The following is a 19,632-nucleotide window of genomic DNA, read 5'->3' on the forward strand; positions in this document are numbered from 1 at the left end:
GTCTGACCTATATTTAGAACACATTTTTAAATTCAGCTCTCAACATGAAAATTCTTAATTTAATTTAGTGGTTTATCACAACACAAAAATTTGCGTCCCACCCGATTAGCTGTGACACACACAAAATTACTAGCATTCCAACCTGTCATTCCAAGTACTTGTCAATGCAAAATTATGAAACTTGAGCTTTATCCATGGCGTTGTCTTTTTTAAAGATAGTTCTTGTTTCAGTTTTTTGGCCATCTGGCAATACCGCTGTATGAAAGCGCCTAAATTTGCGCCCAAATAGCTCTGGCCAAACAGGCCAACAGGCCAAATAGCGAAGATAGAAAGGATCTATAATCCAGGAGATGTCAAAGCATAAATGTATGCTATGAAAATTTAAATTAAATGCAAATAAAGATAGAGCCTCTTTCATTTTTATATGTTTTTTTCACAGTACTCTGTTTTTTAGTTTTTTATTTCTTCAATTAATCTTTCAGTGTTTCTAGAAAGTATTGATCAACACATAAAATGGTTGCATGCTGATCATTTGTCGTTGGTCATGTTGGTACATACAGAGCAGCGAGAATTTGTCTACTGCAAGGGCAAGGACCTGTTAAATTTACCTTTGTTGTTCACTCGGACTCTTCTGAATTCGGAAAGTGCACCTGCGTTTTCATGAAGGTATTCAAATAGAAATAAATGTAGAAAGTTACAAATTATAATATTAAACCTGCAATAATTTTTTTTGTATCATTAGACATTACAACTTGTATTCCAAATTCAGTCTATCCATCCTATACATGTATAGAAAAAATAACAAATTCGTGTACATCGTGGAACATTCAACTACGCTTGTTACTCTGCGACTAATCATGCTAATACGCGAGCGTACAACGCTACTCTGCGCGTCCATGATATATATGCGAGGTTATCTGCGTACAACAGCATGGTGACAGTGTACTATACTCATGTACCCATACCTAGTGTATGGTACATGGTATAACCAGGCATTCAAACAGGCACGGAGAGAGCTGTCAAAGAGTGTATATTTCAAAACATGATAACTGCACCAGTTATAAAAATTCCCACACACATACCACTTTTAAAATGCACTCAAAGTCCTTATTCCATATCTGAAAAATATGAATCATGATCCCCAATTTGTACTTACTTTATTGATAAAAGTCCAAATATCCACATGACAAATTCAGCTGTACATGTCCATTGTATATGTTCACAACATGACCCAAAATCAGACCTTAGACACATGCACAAGGCCTTGATAGCCCAATTCATGCTGAACAAGAGACTGGTTGAGAGTCCACATGTTCATTCACCCATGCACCTGCACATGTTAGCACATGCTTCAACAACTGCTGATGTGTCATCAACCTCATGCTCATAGTCACAGTCTCTGTTCTGTGGGGTATTGGTAGAATAACACATGTCTTTATGAAAGGTCAAAAGTTAGGGATTGTTTTGTCAGACATTTTGAGAGAGCTCTAGATTTGATCAACACCATTTGAAGCATGGTGTAGCTTACAAGCAGGACACATAATTTCAGGATATTGACTACAAATTTGGACCAATAAATTTCCAGAGACATAATACAACCAAGGAAGCTTATTTCAAAGATGTTTAGGGCAACAGTGACATGGTAAGTGAAATAGTTAGGGAAGAATACCTTGGTGTACATTTAAAATGTAATTCTGGTCTTTGTACATGGACTTCATGTCTCCCTATTCCACACATATAACAGCGTACTACGTCTACGCACACAGGTCATGACATGAGGCATGTTCATACAATTTTGAAATTTAATAAATTCATCTAAAATTGCTTTCATTAAAAAGAGAATCGTTTAAGGGGGTACTACTAACACCCCTGGCCAATTTTGTGCCTATTTTGGCATTTTTCTCAAAAGTTATAGCGCATTGGTGACCGGTAAGATATGGGCAAAGACTACAACTACTGCACTGAAAATTCAGCAACTCAAGTCAAGTAGTTATTGATTTATTGATCAAATATTGGTTTTCCCTCATTTTTAACTGTAACTCCACAACTGTTGTCTGTGCTGAAATAAAATTTCCAGGCAGTGCAGTAGTTGTAGTCCTTGCCCCTATAATACATATCTTACTTGTCACCATACGCTATAATTTGTGAGAAAAATGCAAAAATAGGCACAAAATTGGGCAGGGGTGTAGTACCCCCTTAACTTAAAAAATGAGTGGTCAATTATGGAAAAGGGGTATAATCCTTCTTGTCTTCCGGACCATGAGCAACCGCGTCACATAGGGTATAATCTTCCTTCCAGGAGCAACCACTGTGCATGATTGACGGGCTATTCCATTGCTCGTAATAGGGTAGTGTATTTTAGCGGGTAGCGGGACAATGCTGGATGGTGAACGCACGCGTGCACGATGTGCAAGGTAGACTTTCGCCAAGACTTGGCATGTGGTTGTTGGTGTAGGGGGGTGGTGGTGTGTGTGTTGGGGGAGGGGGGCGTGTTGTCCGAGATGTTAGGAATTATTTAATAATAGTTATTAATAATTTGAAGAACGTTTTAAACTTTAATTTAAGGCATCATATACGATTTTATACTATTTTAGATTTTCAATTACCGGTAATAACAAAATAATAAAATAGCATTTAAAAATTATATTAATAGGCCTATTTATTATCGCACACCATGGTAACAATAAAAAAAAGGGCACACTTTCCGATAAAAATTTGGGAAACAAATTAATTAAAAAAAAAAAAAATAAAAAAAATCTTTCTTTAAAAACCAAATTTTCATGAAATTGAGGGCCATCAATAAACCAAAATGCACCCGAATCTGTCGCACATCCCGTAGTAGGCCTAACCTCCTTTCCACCCCTGTTGCCCTAAACTAGACGTGTAATATAACCGCCACAAGTATTTTTTTTACCTGTAGGCAAGCTTAGGCCTACCCCTACTTCAGTCGCAATAGGTCATGTGTCTTATGGTGGAACCCCAAAATACCTGGTGGCGTTACATTTTTCTCTCCTCTCTCTGATTTAACATGTTGTCACAAAGCTATTCTTGGTCCAATTGCATCAAGTTTGGGCTCATTATACAGCTTGATTATTCTAATTTTCAAATATGTTTCACAATTTGGAATTCAAATTTGTTTAATTAGTGAAAAAAATTAAAATGGTAACGATGATAAACCTGGTGGATAAGTGGTAGAGGATAAGTGGTAGAGGAGTATGGTCGTGTGTCTTGAGCTCGCCACCAAAAAAAGGTGGCGACGTTACATTTTGCCAAAGTCGACTCAAAACAAATGATGATCTCTCTGTCAAGCAAGAAGGTATTAAATGTACTTTCAACCCTGTAAAAAGAAATACTTGAACTTTTTAATACTGACACTGTGCTTCATAGAATTCAGAATGGGCAGGGTGGCGGTGATGGGGGATGTGGTGGTGGGGGATGTGGTACACACAAACTCTATGGGATTGGTATTTTTAGTGCGTAATCTGCTTCTGTAAAGGCTGTAAATTGGATTTGGACTCTATTTAGCATCTAAAACACTCATGGCCTTACAGCTAAACAATTCTACTAATTGTTTTTAATAATTTATCATTGGTTTAGTCTAGAAAATACAAACTTTTCAATACAAAACTACCCGTTGTCACACTGTAGTAAGTAATGCAGATGTCTTCAAAATCTAAAAGTTACTGTAAAATTTTAATTACTTATCCTATCATAGTCAAAGTATAGATTTTCTGAAGGGAAATTTGACGAGGAATCTAAATATGGACATATTTTTTCTGTATGGGTCAGGGGGAAAATTTTTAGGTTCGAAATATGTTGAATTGTAAAAAATCTAACATACTTTGGGACACCCTATATTCCAAGATTACCAAACAGCTGTGATTTTGGTTTCTTCCAAAGTCAGTTGGCTCTCCATATCCTCTAACCAAATGAATGCTGTTTACTTCCAGTTTATTACTGTAAGTTGGTAATAAGCAATGCATTGAGTGATCCATTTTTTATCAAAATCTTTATTATTCCACCCTGTATAACTTGTAGGTCACCCTGTATAATGAGTTGAAATGTATATATTTGAATTGCTTATGCCTTCAGCTTTCCAAAAATGTATACTTTTTCTAGTTCAGTGTTGATGATTGTCGAGATAATCTAATTAGAAACCCGGTTGGTGTAAAAATTCAAATATTTGTCATGTAACGCTAAGGATGGCGAGTTCAGGAAACACGGCCGTATGTACAATCTCTATGGCAAATGCTTTGAAGACATGACATCTATTTGAATTTTAAATTATATCACTGTCAAATTGTGTGATATACATGCAAATCATACCTCAAATGAAAGCTTGTTCATTCATTATTCAATATTCATATTCAGGTATATTTTTATCTAATTGTGTTTACAAGTATTCACTGAGAACCGCAAGTCACAAGAACCGCAATTTTTTCCTACATGTATTCACTCACACAAATGCCAAAATTTTCAGTCACAACATGCGTTTTGGCTTCAATTGTTGTATCTTGAGAACTATACACCCTAAGATAGGAAAAGTATACATTTTTGGAAAGCTGTTTACCCCAGGAATCTAAATATGCTGTTAAAATAAATGTAGGATACACTCTAAAGAAAATATTTTCGAAAATGTAATCAACATTTGGTGCATGAAGTTACGTATTATTTTCGCACCCTGTATCACCACTTTGGTCAGTCATAACATAGCAAAAGTATACATTTTATTAAAGCTCATAGTGTGGCCTGTCACAAAATTAAGATTTCATTTGAGGTATTCCATATCAGTAGCAAATGCAATAAATTACACATTTTCTAGCAAAATTTTTTCATGATATCACCCTATATATTTTCTTACACACCCTGTATACCAAATTTAATTTTGCATAGTTGGATTCCTTGGAACATTGCTTTCCAAAAATGTATAGTTTGGCTAGTGTGAGATAGATATAATCAATTTTAAGTGAAAAGGAAGACAAATGATCAAAATTAGTGCTTGTAACGCAAATGTGCCCCACCATATGACACACGACCAATAGTTCTAGCCCAGATAGCTTTTAACTCACGCCTACTAATAACGTACTTTCATCAAGTGATGGCGCTATAAGGTTTACCACGGTAGCTGTTTGGTTTACCGTGGAAGAAGATTATGCAATTATGTATGTAGGCCTATAATTGGCAATGTTATGAGGAAAAGTATGCTCGCCTGAATCATGTCCCAAAATGGGCCAAATTGTGTGTCCCAGCATTATCAATGGCTTCCTACATGTACATGTATGTCTTAACATGTGAGTATGTATTTTATGGCTAAAATTTTGAGCAGGAAGGCCATTTTACAAAAATGTGCTACTGTTTCATGAAATGTAGCTTTCATTACTTGATAGTAATAAATGATAGCATCAAATATTATTCAAATGCAGATTTTTTAAAAATCATGCTAGGTTGGAGTTTTGAGGGTCAAAATCCAAATTTTCTTCATTTTCCTATTGGATTTCACAGTTAAGACAGGATCTTGGATCACAAGTAAGCTTAATGAAGCCCGCCCTCACATGTTCAAAATGTGATCATGTCTAACACAGGCTCCAGCCATGCTATTTTTTCTATAGTCTAGTAGGGATTTTACGTTTTCAATATTACATTTGCATGGACACTGGACAGTCATTTTTTGGGGGCTCGATACGATTCTAGCGAGGAGATTTCTTGCAATATTTGGCTTATTTACCATCCAATTTATATCCTACAATGTACCTGTATATCTTTAGTACATGTATATCCAGCGTTTTCTGTTGTTAACGATGTAACTGATTAGTCTCGACCCCAGAGTGCAACGTGGCTGTATCGCGAACATGACTTGACGACAGAAACCGGCTGTAAAAGAGGTGGGTCATCTTGCGAGATCTCGGTGACTTGCATTGTTTCATCTTGGAACACGCTCGTCAGACGTAGGGGGTCGATGGCTCGGAAATTATCTTTTAAGTATCAGAAATTCCAAGTTTAATTTACTTGGATACATTGAATAGGATAACTATGATTTGGAGATCAGATATGTGAGTATCAATTTCAAATAAATTGACTGAATTGCAAAAAAAATTGTTGAAACGTTTGAGCTGCGCAAAACGTTTTAGTGTAAAACACATAATGGCATAAGCCAGTCTCTGTGTATTCGGCGTACACGAGACTGGCAAGCGAGTCTATCCTAGTCCGAATAATCAGTCCCAGAACAAAATACTAGTATTAATTTCTGACATGATCGTGTTCTGGGTGTGAACTGTTTCCATTCGAAATCTTGATGCCAAATTGGACAAAAGAAGCATGTATGGTCCTACTTCACAGTTTTTTAATCCCCTATTCATGTTGCGTGGATCACTCTATTGTGGACCATCCTTTTGATACTTGAGTATTTGGACAAGCGGAACAGTTTTGACAGGCCTTTTGTCTACCTCTCTGTTTGTAAACAAACGAGGAGGTCGAAATTGTCCTCCTCGGCGAATACGAAAGGCAGAGTAATAGACTAGTACGGCACTATATCCATACATGGAGGTATCTCCATATGCATGGTCTATCTAAAAACAGCATTGAACAGAGAAAAATCTGCCCAATTACATAGGTGTGTACTGCTGTGATATGGCTTACCACAAATCCCCTGAAACACTGACCAATTAACAAACCTCTTGGGAGACTTGGCAAGGCAAAGTCAGTGACCAAGGGTCAAGGGAGATAGGTGATTAGGGCTTCCTTCATATATTTTCATGACTAAACGGTTGTTTATGCCCCAGGGGCTGCTTGTGGCCCGAGGCCATTCCAACCGTTTAGTCATGAAAATATATGAATGAACCCTGTTCATACATACCAGAACATTTTGTAATTCTTATTTCAACAAAATAATTTACAAACAATTACAAGTAACATTATTAAAAAACATGATTTTTCTTCATTTTCCGTACCCGGTGATGGCACATCCGGGATATGCTGTTTATGCCCGGCTCTGGAGTTCCGCAACGCTATTCAATTGCGTAGCGCATTGGATTACCTGTATTTTCAATGTAACTTTCCTATATGTTGATCCACCCTTAAAAAATCCATGTATAGATCCATGTAGGTAAAACTACTTCCAGTTCAAGCTAGGGCTTTGGGGAAATAACCAAAAAAAGTATGGGCCTACCTCTTTTTATGATGTGTTGACAAACATGTTGCAATTGCCTACTTGCATCCATGTAGAATGTGCCCAGTGTAAAAGGCACATGCACACAATCTTCTGGACTGGACCACGTTTACACATGTTTTTATGTTTATCACAGCTACTAGAAACATGTGTAGTACCGTATTCAAACTTGGCGAAAAACTACTTGTTACTTTTTAAACAATAAAAATGTAGGTGTCCAAAACAAACAGCAGCTGCTTTTCTCTAGTACATTGTATACATGCAAGGGGTTTTCACTCTTGACTTACTGTATTCGTTCCATTAACCGCCCATGCCCCTATAAGCGCCCACCCAGTGACTTAACTACACACAATTCCCCAACATTATGTGTGTAATGTGCGGGAACCAACTACACATAATCATGGAACCATCTATACTTGATTAAAATCAATATTTTGGGCCATTGTTTGTTTGCAATTATGTAAACAATGTCAAAAATGAGCACCCACTCAAAGTGACATTGTTAAGTGCCCTGGGCGGTAAGTGCCCTGGGCGGTTAATGGAATGAATAGGCCCTATAAACAGTGCTTGGAAAAAGTAAAGCTGTCTACTTAAAAAGCTGTGCATACTTTCTTTCATACCAACCAATCCTTTGTTGTGCTTGTTTTTGCAGGTAGTAAAACAGAACAGCATGGCTAGCCAGGAGGAAATAGATTACAAACAGAAATACCGGTCTCTTAAGAAGAAGCTAAGGTTTCTTATTTATGTAAGTTTAACCAGAACTACCTGCCGATTGGCTAAAATGAATATTGTGTCCAATTTTGAACCAATCAAGGAGGGTATTAATAAGGTCCTCTGCAAATGCAAGTTTGTCCATAAATAGTTTTTAAGCCTAGTCGTAATTGGCAATTGAAATGAGCATTACAAGTTATCAACCAATCAGAAATAAGAAAACATTGGGCAGTTATAATAAAACTTTTATGTCTTGCACAATTGTATAATATCATTTTAAGGGGGTACTACACCCATTGAATTTTTTTTGCATTTTGTGAAGAAATGAGAAAAAAAAATTGGACAAAGTAGTATGCAAAATGAAGGGGCAAATCTTCTCGTTCTATTGGTGGCATCGGTATCAATGTAGCTTACATGCTTTTACAGATAGAAGCCAAAAGGTGGTACATCACCAATGCTTTAAATTCACTTCATTTTGGAAAGCTTACTATCAACGGATTTCGTTAAAATTTTGGATACATGTTGCAAACGCATTAGAGAAATAATGTTGATATGTAAAATGGGAATAAATGGTTCTTGGTGACTTCATGAACTTGGTGATTTTCAGTGCTCCACACCTATCAACAAACGAACTGGTTAAAATGCTTCTATTTTCAATGTTAAGCTATATTTTGTATTTTTAACTAGCGACATTATTTCACTGAAACCTAATTAAGCCATAGGTAAAAAGTTTCCACAACCAAACTACAGTTATGTTGAAAAAATTGCATTTCTTTTCACCTATACCATCAGATTAGGTAGTTTTTCGTAAGCTTCATTTTTGTGATTTTGGTACCAATTTTACCTTTGTCTAGTTGAAATGGATTGGACAAACCAATCTAAATTGTACTCACCATTTACATCCATTCCCAAGAAATATTATTCTGTCCATCATAGCATTATATATCCAGTAAAAAGACAAACTACATGTAGACCAAATATCAAAATTGATGCCTCATTGCAGCTATGTTGATGTCACATGTGTATACAATGTACAAAATGGGGTAACATTTGACCTCAACCAGGTGACATATAACCTGACCTATGATGACCTATAACCTTATAGAAATCTCTTTTCCAAACAACACATGATAGAGACATGATAGTATTAAATTTGCTATACCATTCATTGAGGAAGAGATATAGTTGATCACAAGTCTGAAGATGGTATTTATAACAAAGGATATAATTTATTCTATTCAAGTACTATTTGAATAGAATAAATTATGTTTTGTTATGAGTGAGGCACACATACTGAGTTACTATAATCCCATAGTAACAGGTAAGCAAAAAAGTATATAGGGCAAAAATGATATACTAAAATGGTTTAAAATCACTTTGTAGGTAGAGATATTTTGTAAGTTTAGGACATGAGATGATGAACATATAATTTGTAGTTCATAAATTTGCAAGAAAAAAAAGAAGAGGGGTACTGATGAAAATCAGGGTATTATTCCCCCTTAATAGACTGCGGAACTCAGCCTTCTATTAGAATGGATGTTATATGACTATCATTTGAAGACTGAGTTCTTACATACTCCAGGGAGCAGTGTCAAACAATAGCTTTGGATTATTGCGGCAGAGGTTATCTTTTGAATCATTCATGACCACTGAAGCATAGTTAAGGACACTCAAGTGAATTGAAAGACTTGTCGCTCTCCACAGAAGAATGTTGAAACTCATAAAACACCAATTTGGTGTTTTTCGCTCCTCGTAATATGTGTTTTACGAACAACGGCTGATTTTAAAGATGCAATTTTTAAAATAGATTCTGTTTAATTGTCTGTCTTGTTTCCCTTTAATTAGGAGCAAGAATGTTTTCATGAGGAATTACGACGATCACAACGGAAGCTCCTGAAGGTATCCAGAGATAAGAGTTTTCTACTAGACAGATTAATGCAGTATGAGAGGGTTGAGGAATCTGCTTCATCTGCTGAGTCTACTGATTCATCAGACGCTGATACAAAGAAGGTACATTTGTATAAAATTTTACCAATTTGATTCAAGCAGGTGATCAGAAAGCATTATTTGCTAGCCACCTGTCTTGTCATTTTGGACAGGTAGTTTGCTCCTGGGACAGGCAAAACTAATGCTTGGGACATTATGCTAAATTAAAAAAAATAATGTTGATTAAGTTCTGCGAACATAGCAATAGCTATTTTGAATTGACTGATCCGGTAGTGATCCCCCAACATGCCTAATTGTATAGAGGTCTGGTTTATGTTTTCGGGGTCAAGTTTTGGACAGGCAGTTATGGTATAAATAACAGGTACTTGTCAAATCCTAGCTAAGACTCTGGGAACCAAGGGAAAACAGTGCCAGTGCATTGATTCGTCACCCCAGGTTAAATAAGAAAAAATAAAATAAAATAAAAATAAATAAATAAGACCCTTCTTTGCTTGTTCAGCTAAACCAGGCCTTCCCAAACTTTTTCCCTTGACCCAAATAAGAAAAATATTACGTGACCCACAGCATAATACAAATGCTGTTACTTACTGAAACTTATCAGCGGCATACCAGACAAAATTTCCAAAGGTGGCAAACTTTCCAAATTGTTACACTGACCAGCTCTCAAAATGACTTTTCCAAGACAGACTCATGCAAAAATTTGTAATTAATGCTTAAATGGGGTTGCATGACCAATACGATGGTACCCTATTTTTTGATGAACAGATTAATTTCGGTTTCAAAATTTTCCAGCAAATCCCACAACCCTTTTTGAAAGAGGCCGCAACTCCCAAAAGGGTCACGACCCACAGTTAGGGAACCGCTGTCAGGGGTCGCTAGACCAATATGATTCGGGGGTTGTACAGCATGTTTTGCCGACGGAAATATTTTGTGAATTGTAGACCCAAATTTTTTTTAGCCAGGACGGCGCTCAAGAGTCTAAAAAGTGGGGGTGTAACTGTCAAAAATTTTTAGACAAATTTTTTTAAAATTAGTAACTAAAACAATAGGTCTATTAGCAATAGGTCTATTAGGTAACAACAGCACAGTTTTGTAACACATTAATCTTTTATATGACTTTTGCAATTTGCAGACAATCACATAGCTTTAACTACATTTGCCGACAATCACATGGTTTTGACGACAACAGTCAATATTTGCCAACAAAATATGTGTATGGGGGGTGTCACACCCCATACCCCTCCCCCCTCTAGTGATGGCCCTGACTGCTGTGCTAAACACATTTAGAACCTCTCCATATTACAGGCAGCTGCAGCACTGGAAAAGAAGCAGAAGAAAAAAGCAAAGAAACGGAAGAAGAAATTAACGCAAATGAAACCAGAGGTGACTCAAGACAATAGTGAGAAAACACCAATGTTAGCAAATCTTGCATTCTCTTCAACTCTTACACAACAAATGGTTAGTATACTCTATCTTACATAATACAAACATGTACAAGGTTTGACTTTGCCCTTTTTCTTTTCCAATGCCATCCCCATTTTCCCTTTCATTTTTTGTCAGAGGGGCACTTTTCTATTTCATTTTTTGTCAGGGGGAGAATAAGGGAATTGGAACCAAGGCCTATAGGTAACTGACATTGTTAGCTCAGTGGTGAGAGCGTCACGGTCCACTTAATAAACAGGAGGTCCTGGGTTCATTTCCTGGTCAAGTAATTTCATGACCATGTTGAGGATATTGCACATGTACAAGGTTTACTTGAGACATTCAAATTAGATTTCAATAAATGTGTATGTAGATGTGTACATAGATAAAATTAGAGAGCTTGCGAAATGACGTTACGTTAACTTTAACTTTAACTTCTAGAGGATTATAGAGGATTATGTATTCAAAACCAAGATGGGTTTGAATACATAATCCTCTATAATCCTCTAGAAGTTAAAGTTAAAGTTAACGTAACGTCATTTCGCAAGCTCTCTAATGTTCTCCTTTTGGTTGATTGTGTAGTTGAAACTGTAGTTTTAAGCTAATTTCAAACCGAAGTAGTCTAGGTGTTAGCTAGCCACCCGTCCACCTGTCATTTTAGACAGACAGTTTGCTCCTGGGACAGGCAAAATTAATGGCTATGACATATGCTAAATTCTAAAAATAATGCTTGAATAAGTTTTGTGAACTCAAAACAATGCCAGAGATAAAGGCTATAGCAATTTAGCTATTAGAATTGATTGAACCTCCAGAAGAAGCAGAGTAGTAGATAACAAGCAAATGAAAAGAAAAGGAAAGGAAAATAAACAAACATAAATAAGTAAATTAATAAATAAATTACAAATAAATAAAACATTTTAAAACAAATTTTAAACAAATTTAATTGTACAGCATATACAAATAAATCACAAATGGATGGACTTTGCTCAACAATTACGAGGAATAGTTGGGACCCCCAATATTTCTTTGGTGGGACCCTCCGTTTTTGCATTGTTATGTCCCTGAGCTACGTTACCTCTTATTGAGTTCTTAATTCATGTCTGTCCATCTTTCATCAGAGCCAACAGATAGCAGAGCTTATGAGCAAAGGAACAAGTAATCTACCAGGCTCATCGACACAACCATTTGCAGGTTTAGGTGAGTTCTTTGCAATTGTAAAATATAGTCATAATGATATAGACAATTTTCATAATTGACCACTTCGTCGCCGTTGGTGGAGTTTGGCTCTGCTAACTCCAATTTAGCGGAGCAGAAAACTGAAAGCGAGGCCAAATATTTAATTACATACTCCCAATTATGCAAAGTTAATTTGCTAAGTAATTATAAGGACTATCTAGCTGAAACTTGGTACATATGTAGTACAAGTAAAATAGAAGTGTATTACGTTTAGCATTTTGCTAATTTTAATCTGCATAATTAATTAAGAGTTCATTTTATTTTTTCAAGAAATTAACCCTCGCTTTCAGTTTTCCGCTCTGCTAAATTGGAGTTAGCAGAGCCAAACGCCGCCAACGGCGATGAAGTGGTCAATTATGAAAATTGTCTATAGTTGGATTTCTTTTTGTAAAGTATACATTTTATTGGTGAATTCTGAATTCACAGGTGATTTTAGAACTGCAAATTTATAATCCAGCAGAAATGATTTTGACCCATAGGGTTTTATAACTCATTCAAAGGAGTAACCTTTTTTGTACAGTAATTATTATCAGTAGTTGGGTTGCCATAAAAAAGGCTATTCCAGGTGAAATATATACACCCCTATTGAAGACATCCTTAATCTTCCTCACAGGAAGTAAGAATTTCAAATGGGTTTACCTGAATGGGTGACTCCATTTGAAATCTCCACCCCCGTGTCGGATATTAAGGTCATGACTTCTATAGGGTTGTATGAATATCAACTGGAATAGACCAATATGCACCCCATTTCGCAGGCATGACATTTGAAATGTTGCACAAATCCACAAAAATATTTCAGTTCCTATCAAGAACCTTGTTCACTTTGCAATGACTAGTATTTCTAGATGCTGGCAGTTCTTGTGATGACGTCGTCACTTTTATTGGTTGCTGTTTTGAAATAATCAGCTGGGATGAGGCCAAAATCATTGATCAAGAGCCAGATAAACCACCCGTTGGCTAAAAGAAGCCATTTGGATCAGGAGCAGGGGCAAATACACTATGAACAAGGACAAGGGTACATACAAATTGGACAGAATAAACGACCAGATTATTTCCAAACGACAACCTACAAAAGTGTTGACATCATCACAGCCACCAATGACTGCCGACATCTAGAAACACTACAGGCATTGCAGAGTGAACAAGGTTTCTGATTAGAACTGAAATATATTGAGTGAGTACTTCATTTCTTTTGATCTGTTAGCAGAACTTACTTATTTAATCTACAATACCACTATAACATGACCAATAATCATGTTGTAAACAAACTTTATGGTGCAACACATTTGGTTTTAGATAGAAGTAGATGGCGTACTCTTGTGAAGACCACAGCAGCGTAAACCTGCGCCATCTGACCCAGAGAGAGAGAAACAAACTTTGATGAAATAAAATTCTTATAAAATGAAAATGAAAAAAAAAAAGTCTTCTTAACTGATATAATTTTCAGGTTCAACAGGGAAGCAGTCCCAATCCAGTCTGACATCATCTAGCAGTACTACTATTATAAACCAGCCTTCCACTAGTAGCAACACTGGCTTATCATCCAGTAATATACTAGAGAGAGCTCTATCATCACCTGGCAACCTATCATCAGTATCACTAGGTAACCAGACCACACCCACATCATCATTGGTATCACACAGTGCAGGGACAGCTGATAGATTACAGGCTAAAAAGAAAGTAAAAAGGTGAGAGTTTTTAACATAAGCATGGTGTGATTCACAAGCCTTGCAAAATCCCTCTGTGTGACAGGTGTAATTTCTTTTTGCAACCACAATGGTCCATAACTTGGATACAGTCTGTTAATTCAGAAACTTGTACAAAGTAAAAAGACCTTGGAAACTGGAGGTATGAGATTAATTATTTCAGTGCAATGTGTGTGTAAATGCTTCTGGTGTGCCAACTGCTGCGCGATTTGTACTGGCCCGAGCTCACCACGCAAAGCATCGACCCCGATGCCACAGATTTGGTTTGTACTTCTAGGTTGAAGCAGTATAGCCTGTTAGGGTTTAGGGTTACGGTTTAGTATTGTGCTGCCCATTATGGTTGTAATTAGTAAATATGTGACCGGCAGCTGAAGACAACCATCATATGACAACCAAAGATGCTAACATGTCAGCCTGGCAAGCAACTAGATTTAAAACGACAGATATTAAAAACATGCAAACTGTATTCTTTAAAAGTCTCTGTTAAAAAGAAGTACACAGCATTGCATGCTACGCTTTGTCTAGTGATTACCATCATACAGTTTATTGTGAATTAATGTGTGCAAAGAGCACCACAGGTTTTTAAGTCGGGCAAGTAGAATTTGAAGTGGACTTGTCCGACAGGCAGTAAAGATTTCAGAATTATGTAAAGCTTGATGATTCATTAGTTTTGTATTCCAGCATTGGGTCACTTTTGTTGATTTGTCTAGCCAGTAAAAACTCAAGCAATCAGTAGGCTATTCCAGTTGAAATCCATACACCCCCTGTGGAAGACATGACCTCAACCTCACACACAGGGAGTGTAGATTGCAAATGTAATCACATGTGTAGATAACCCCATTTGCAATTCACACTCCCTGTGTGGAAGATTCAGGTCATGTCTTCCACAGGGGGTGTATGGATTTCAACTGGCATATCCAAATGTATGCTTTTCATCTTCTCTTCTTCTTATTATTCTATTGCAGGGAATCAACAGAGAAGCCAAGTTTTCAGTCATCGCCAAAAATCAAGATTGAAGACACCGGTGAAACAAGCCAAGAGAACTTAATAATGGATTTACCAGAATGATAACAGTCAACCTCAGAACATGAAGAGTGGCAAAGTCTAGAAGTTCTACCGATATTCTTTTTTTCCCATACTTTAAGTGTGCAGTGAATACTGTGCATTACCATTCACTTGTCTATAATTGGTGGTTATGCAACTCATTAATGTGTCAACATAACTCTGCGCATATCAGCAAGGGTGTGACCCTATGATGGTATGCGTACTTCAACGCAGGACATAGAGAAAAGGACTTTGACAAACATTTCATTCAGGCCCAAGGGCTCTCAAAAGCAGGAAGGAAGTATACATACTTTGAATCTGCAAATGTAATGATTATAATTGTTGTTTCATTGTTCTTAAGGTAATATGTCATTGTCTTGTGGCACAGTTGTGCAACTTAATTTGCACAGGCTATACGACTTCATGTCCTCCATAGATATCTGGAGCAAGTGTGAGGCTGCAAAACTTTTAAAAAAGAAGTGAAATAGCATTCAGATGTTTCATTTTGAAACTAAGGCCAATGATTCATTCAGTGAAGTTAATTTGGTATCAAGACTCTTTTTGAAAGGTTTTGGAATCTAAAATTCATATTGCCAGTGTAAAAAGTAACATGGTTCTTATTTTAGAGGCACAGACATTCAAATAATGTACTTTCTTGCAGCATGTGAGATACAAAACAGAGTAACAAAGAAAAACTCAATTTACACCTTAGGATGAATTTCACTATTAAACATTTCCAACATATCATTAAGTCAAGTTAGATTAGGTTATAAATCTTTGCAACTGGACTTACTGTTTTTGTTGACTACAGTATCACGTCATATCTCTGATGTTTCATCAGGCCTAGTGATGTGAATTGGCTCTGTGGTATTGACTTGTGACGTCATGGTGGTAGGTGTGACATCACACTGGAGTTGCCGAGGAATTTTCCTGATGGTTGGTTCGTAGCTTTGAGACAAGTTGTGGCGTAGATATATCATTAAGGCCTTTAACCCATCGTTAGTCTCAAACCGCTGGAACAACTAATTGTTCCTTCTTAATTCAATACTAGTAATTTGTTTGTATTCAATGACAAACACTTAACATAACAGTTAATATTAATGTGTATTTCATTGTGATTAGCAGATAATTTCCCAGTAAACACAAAAACTTTTTTCAACATTATTTGCAAAAGGTTAGAAAAGGTTAACAGAAAAGGTTAACAGAAAAGGTTAAAATGTTGGGTTATATAAAGGGGATGAAATGTTTTCGTAACATTCCAATACATTTTTTGTAAACTTACTGCAAAATATTGTAACATAATGTTATTTAAGGGATCTGGAATGAGCGTATTGAGTGTTTCGACAGTATTTTTGTGGGACATGAGAGCACATCAGACATATCGAATTGCATTCTGAATACGAAGTATGTCTTTCTGATATCAAATAATTTTCATTTTTTGAAATTCACGATATAGTACAAATTTTATGACAAATTATTAAAATTGATATTTTTTCACATTTTTGATATATAACAGTCCTCAAAGTAAATTTTATAAATATAATGACATATTCTTAAAGTGTATGTAGCTGGGAGGAAAAGCCGACGATCAATTGAAAATTTTGACCTTTCATATTGAAGATATGGATTTTTTTCCCAAAAAGACCTAATTTTGTTGGTGTTTTGGGAAAAAAATCGATATCTTCAATACGAAAGGTCAAAAGTTTCAATTGATCGCCAACTTTTCATCCCACCTACATACACTTTATATATAAATCATCAGATTTATAAAATTTACTTCGAGCACTGTTAAATATCAAAAATATCAATTTTTGATCATTTGCCATAAATGTGTCCTACATTGCGAATTTCAAAAAATCAAAATTATTTGATATCATCAGGACATTCTTCGTATTCAGAAATATGCAATTCGATATGTCTGATGTGCTCTAATGTCCCACAATAAATACTGTCCAAACGTTCATACCCCACCCCTTAAGTGTTGACAAAATATTTGGCATAAATATTTGCTCAAATTATTTATACTATAACATTTTGACAAGATTTTAAAAATGATGATGTTGTGTGTTTTCTTACAACATGTTTTAAAATAGTTTCATGACCTTCATTCGGGCTTCATATAAACTGACATTTAATGTTATTGAAACATTTTTACCAAAACTAAAACCTAAAATATAAGGTCGGTCTTTAATTATAGGTTAATAAATGTGTAGCACTTGTTTTGAGTGAAATTGTACAAATTAATGCATGCATACTGAAATGTTGATGTGTCTAATGCCTGTGCATTAGACACATCAACATCTCAGTACAGGTGATGCATATTTATTAACCTATTATTATACACACAAAAAATCCTGTGATTTTTGCTATTTTACAACAAAATTGTCACTAAAAAGTGGAAAATGCATGCAAGTATCAATACATGCGGGAACCCTGTTAAGGTCGTGCCTTCCATGGGGGTACGTAGCTCTATGGATTTCAATTGGAATGGGAGTATGGGACACAAAAAAGCTAAATATCACACTTCTAACATACCACTGAAATTGTGAACTTTATATTATTTTCAAGGTAATAAAGCTCAATAATAAAGTGATTTATTTGTAATTATTTATTCTGTTTGAAATGATCTTGTTAACTAGTTTTATTAACTATTTTACTGTGTGTTATCTTCAGTAGATAGCACACATGCCCCATGGCTACATTTACTGTGTGTTATCTTCAGTAGATAGCACACCTGCCCCCTTGGCTATATTTGCTCTGTGTTATCATCAGTAGATAGCACACCTGCCCCCTTGGCTACATTTGCTGTGTGTTATCTTCAGTAGATAGCACACCTGCCCCTTGGCTACATTTGCTGTGTGTTATCTTCAGTAGATAGCACACCTGCCCCCTTGGCTATATTTGCTGTGTGTTATCTTCAGTAGATAGCACACCTGCCCCCTTGGCTATATTTGCTGTGTGTTATCTTCAGTAGATAGCACACCTGCCCCCTTGGCTACATTTGCTGTGTGTTATATTCAGTAGATAGCACACCTGCCTCCTTGGCTATATTTGCTGTGTGTTATCTTCAGTAGATAGCACACCTGCCCCCTTGGCTACATTTGCTGTGTGTTATATTCAGTAGATAGCACACCTGCCTCCTTGGCTACATTTGCTGTGTGTTATCTTCAGTAGATAGCACACCTGCCCCTTGGCTACATTTGCTGTGTGTTATCTTCAGTAGATAGCACACCTGCCCCTTGGCTGTAATATTTGCTGTGTGTTATCTTCAGTAGATAGCACACCTGCCCCCTTGGCTACATTTGCTGTGCGCTATCTTCAGTAGATAGCACACCTGCCCCATGGCTACATTTACTGTGTGTTATCTTCAGTAGATAGCACACCTACCCATATGGCTACATTTGCTGTGTGTTATCTTCAGTAGATAGCACACCTGCCCCTTGGCTACATTTGCTCTGTGTTATCACGCCTGCCCCTTGGCTACATTTGCTGTGTGTTATCTTCGGTAGATAGCACACCTGCCCCCTTGGCTACATTTACTGTGTGTTATCATCAGTAGATAGCACACCTGCCCCTGGCTACATTAGCTGTGTGTTATCTTCAGTAGATAGCACACCTGCCCCTTTGGCTATATTTGCTGTGTGTTATCTTCAGTAGATATCACGCCTGCCCCCTTGGGTACATTTGCTATGTGTTATCTTCAGTAGATAGCATACCTGTCCCTGGCTACATTTGCTGTGTGTTATCTTCAGGTAGCACACCTGCCCCATATGGCTACATTTGCCGTGTGTTATCTTCAGTAAATAGTACACCTGCCCCTGGCTACATTTGCTGTGTGTTATCTTCAGTAGATAGCACACCTGCCCCTTGACTACATTTGCTGTGTGTTATCTTCAGTAGATACGACACCTGCCCCTGGCTACATTTGCTGTGTGTTATCTTCAGAAGATAGCACGCCTGCCCCCTTGGCTACATTTGCTCTGTGTTATTTTCAGTAGATAGCACACCTACCCCTGGCTACATTTGCTGTGCGCTATCTTCAGTAGATAGCACTAGCTGCCCCTTGGCTACATTTGCTGTGTATTATCTTCAGAAGATAGCACGCCTGCCCCGGCCCCTTGGCTATATTTGCTGTGTGTTATCTTCAGAAGATAGCACACCTTCCCCCTTGGCTTCATTTGCTCTGTGTTATCACGCCTGCCCCCTTGGCTACATAAATTTTGCTGTGTGTTATCTTCAGTAGACAGCACACCTGCCCCTTGGCTACATTTGTTGTGTGTTATCTTCAATAGATATCACACCTGTTCCCTTGACTATATTTGCTGTATGTTATCTTCAGTAGATAGCACACCTGCCCCTATCATCAGTAGATATCACACCTACCCCCTGGCTACATTTGCT

At 36.9% G+C, this 19,632-nt stretch overlaps 1 protein-coding gene across 3 annotated transcripts in view; it reads left to right on the forward strand.

Annotated features, from left to right (window-relative positions):
• The first annotated feature begins 552 nt into the window (after positions 1-552).
• LOC140164231 (uncharacterized) overlaps positions 553-19,632 on the forward strand; it is a 446,047-nt gene continuing 426,967 nt past the window's right edge. The window contains exons 1-7 of one of the 3 annotated variants that reach the window (XR_011860508.1): positions 553-666; positions 7,818-7,910; positions 9,722-9,886; positions 11,129-11,281; positions 12,364-12,442; positions 13,929-14,169; positions 15,153-15,592. Coding sequence is in view for 2 of the 3 variants with exons in the window: in XM_072187486.1 (XP_072043587.1) it covers positions 661-666; positions 7,818-7,910; positions 9,722-9,886; positions 11,129-11,281; positions 12,364-12,442; positions 13,929-14,169; positions 15,153-15,255 (840 nt within the window). In the remaining variant the exon portion in view is untranslated. Of the gene's footprint in view, positions 667-5,928; positions 6,051-7,817; positions 7,911-9,721; positions 9,887-11,128; positions 11,282-12,363; positions 12,443-13,928; positions 14,170-15,152; positions 17,825-19,632 lie in introns of those variants that run through there. The other 2 variants (XM_072187486.1, XM_072187487.1) reach the window with 2 other exon arrangements.

Source organism: Amphiura filiformis, chromosome 11 (genome assembly GCF_039555335.1).
Source record: "Amphiura filiformis chromosome 11, Afil_fr2py, whole genome shotgun sequence".
In the NCBI taxonomy this organism is placed as follows: Eukaryota; Metazoa; Echinodermata; class Ophiuroidea; order Amphilepidida; family Amphiuridae; genus Amphiura; species Amphiura filiformis.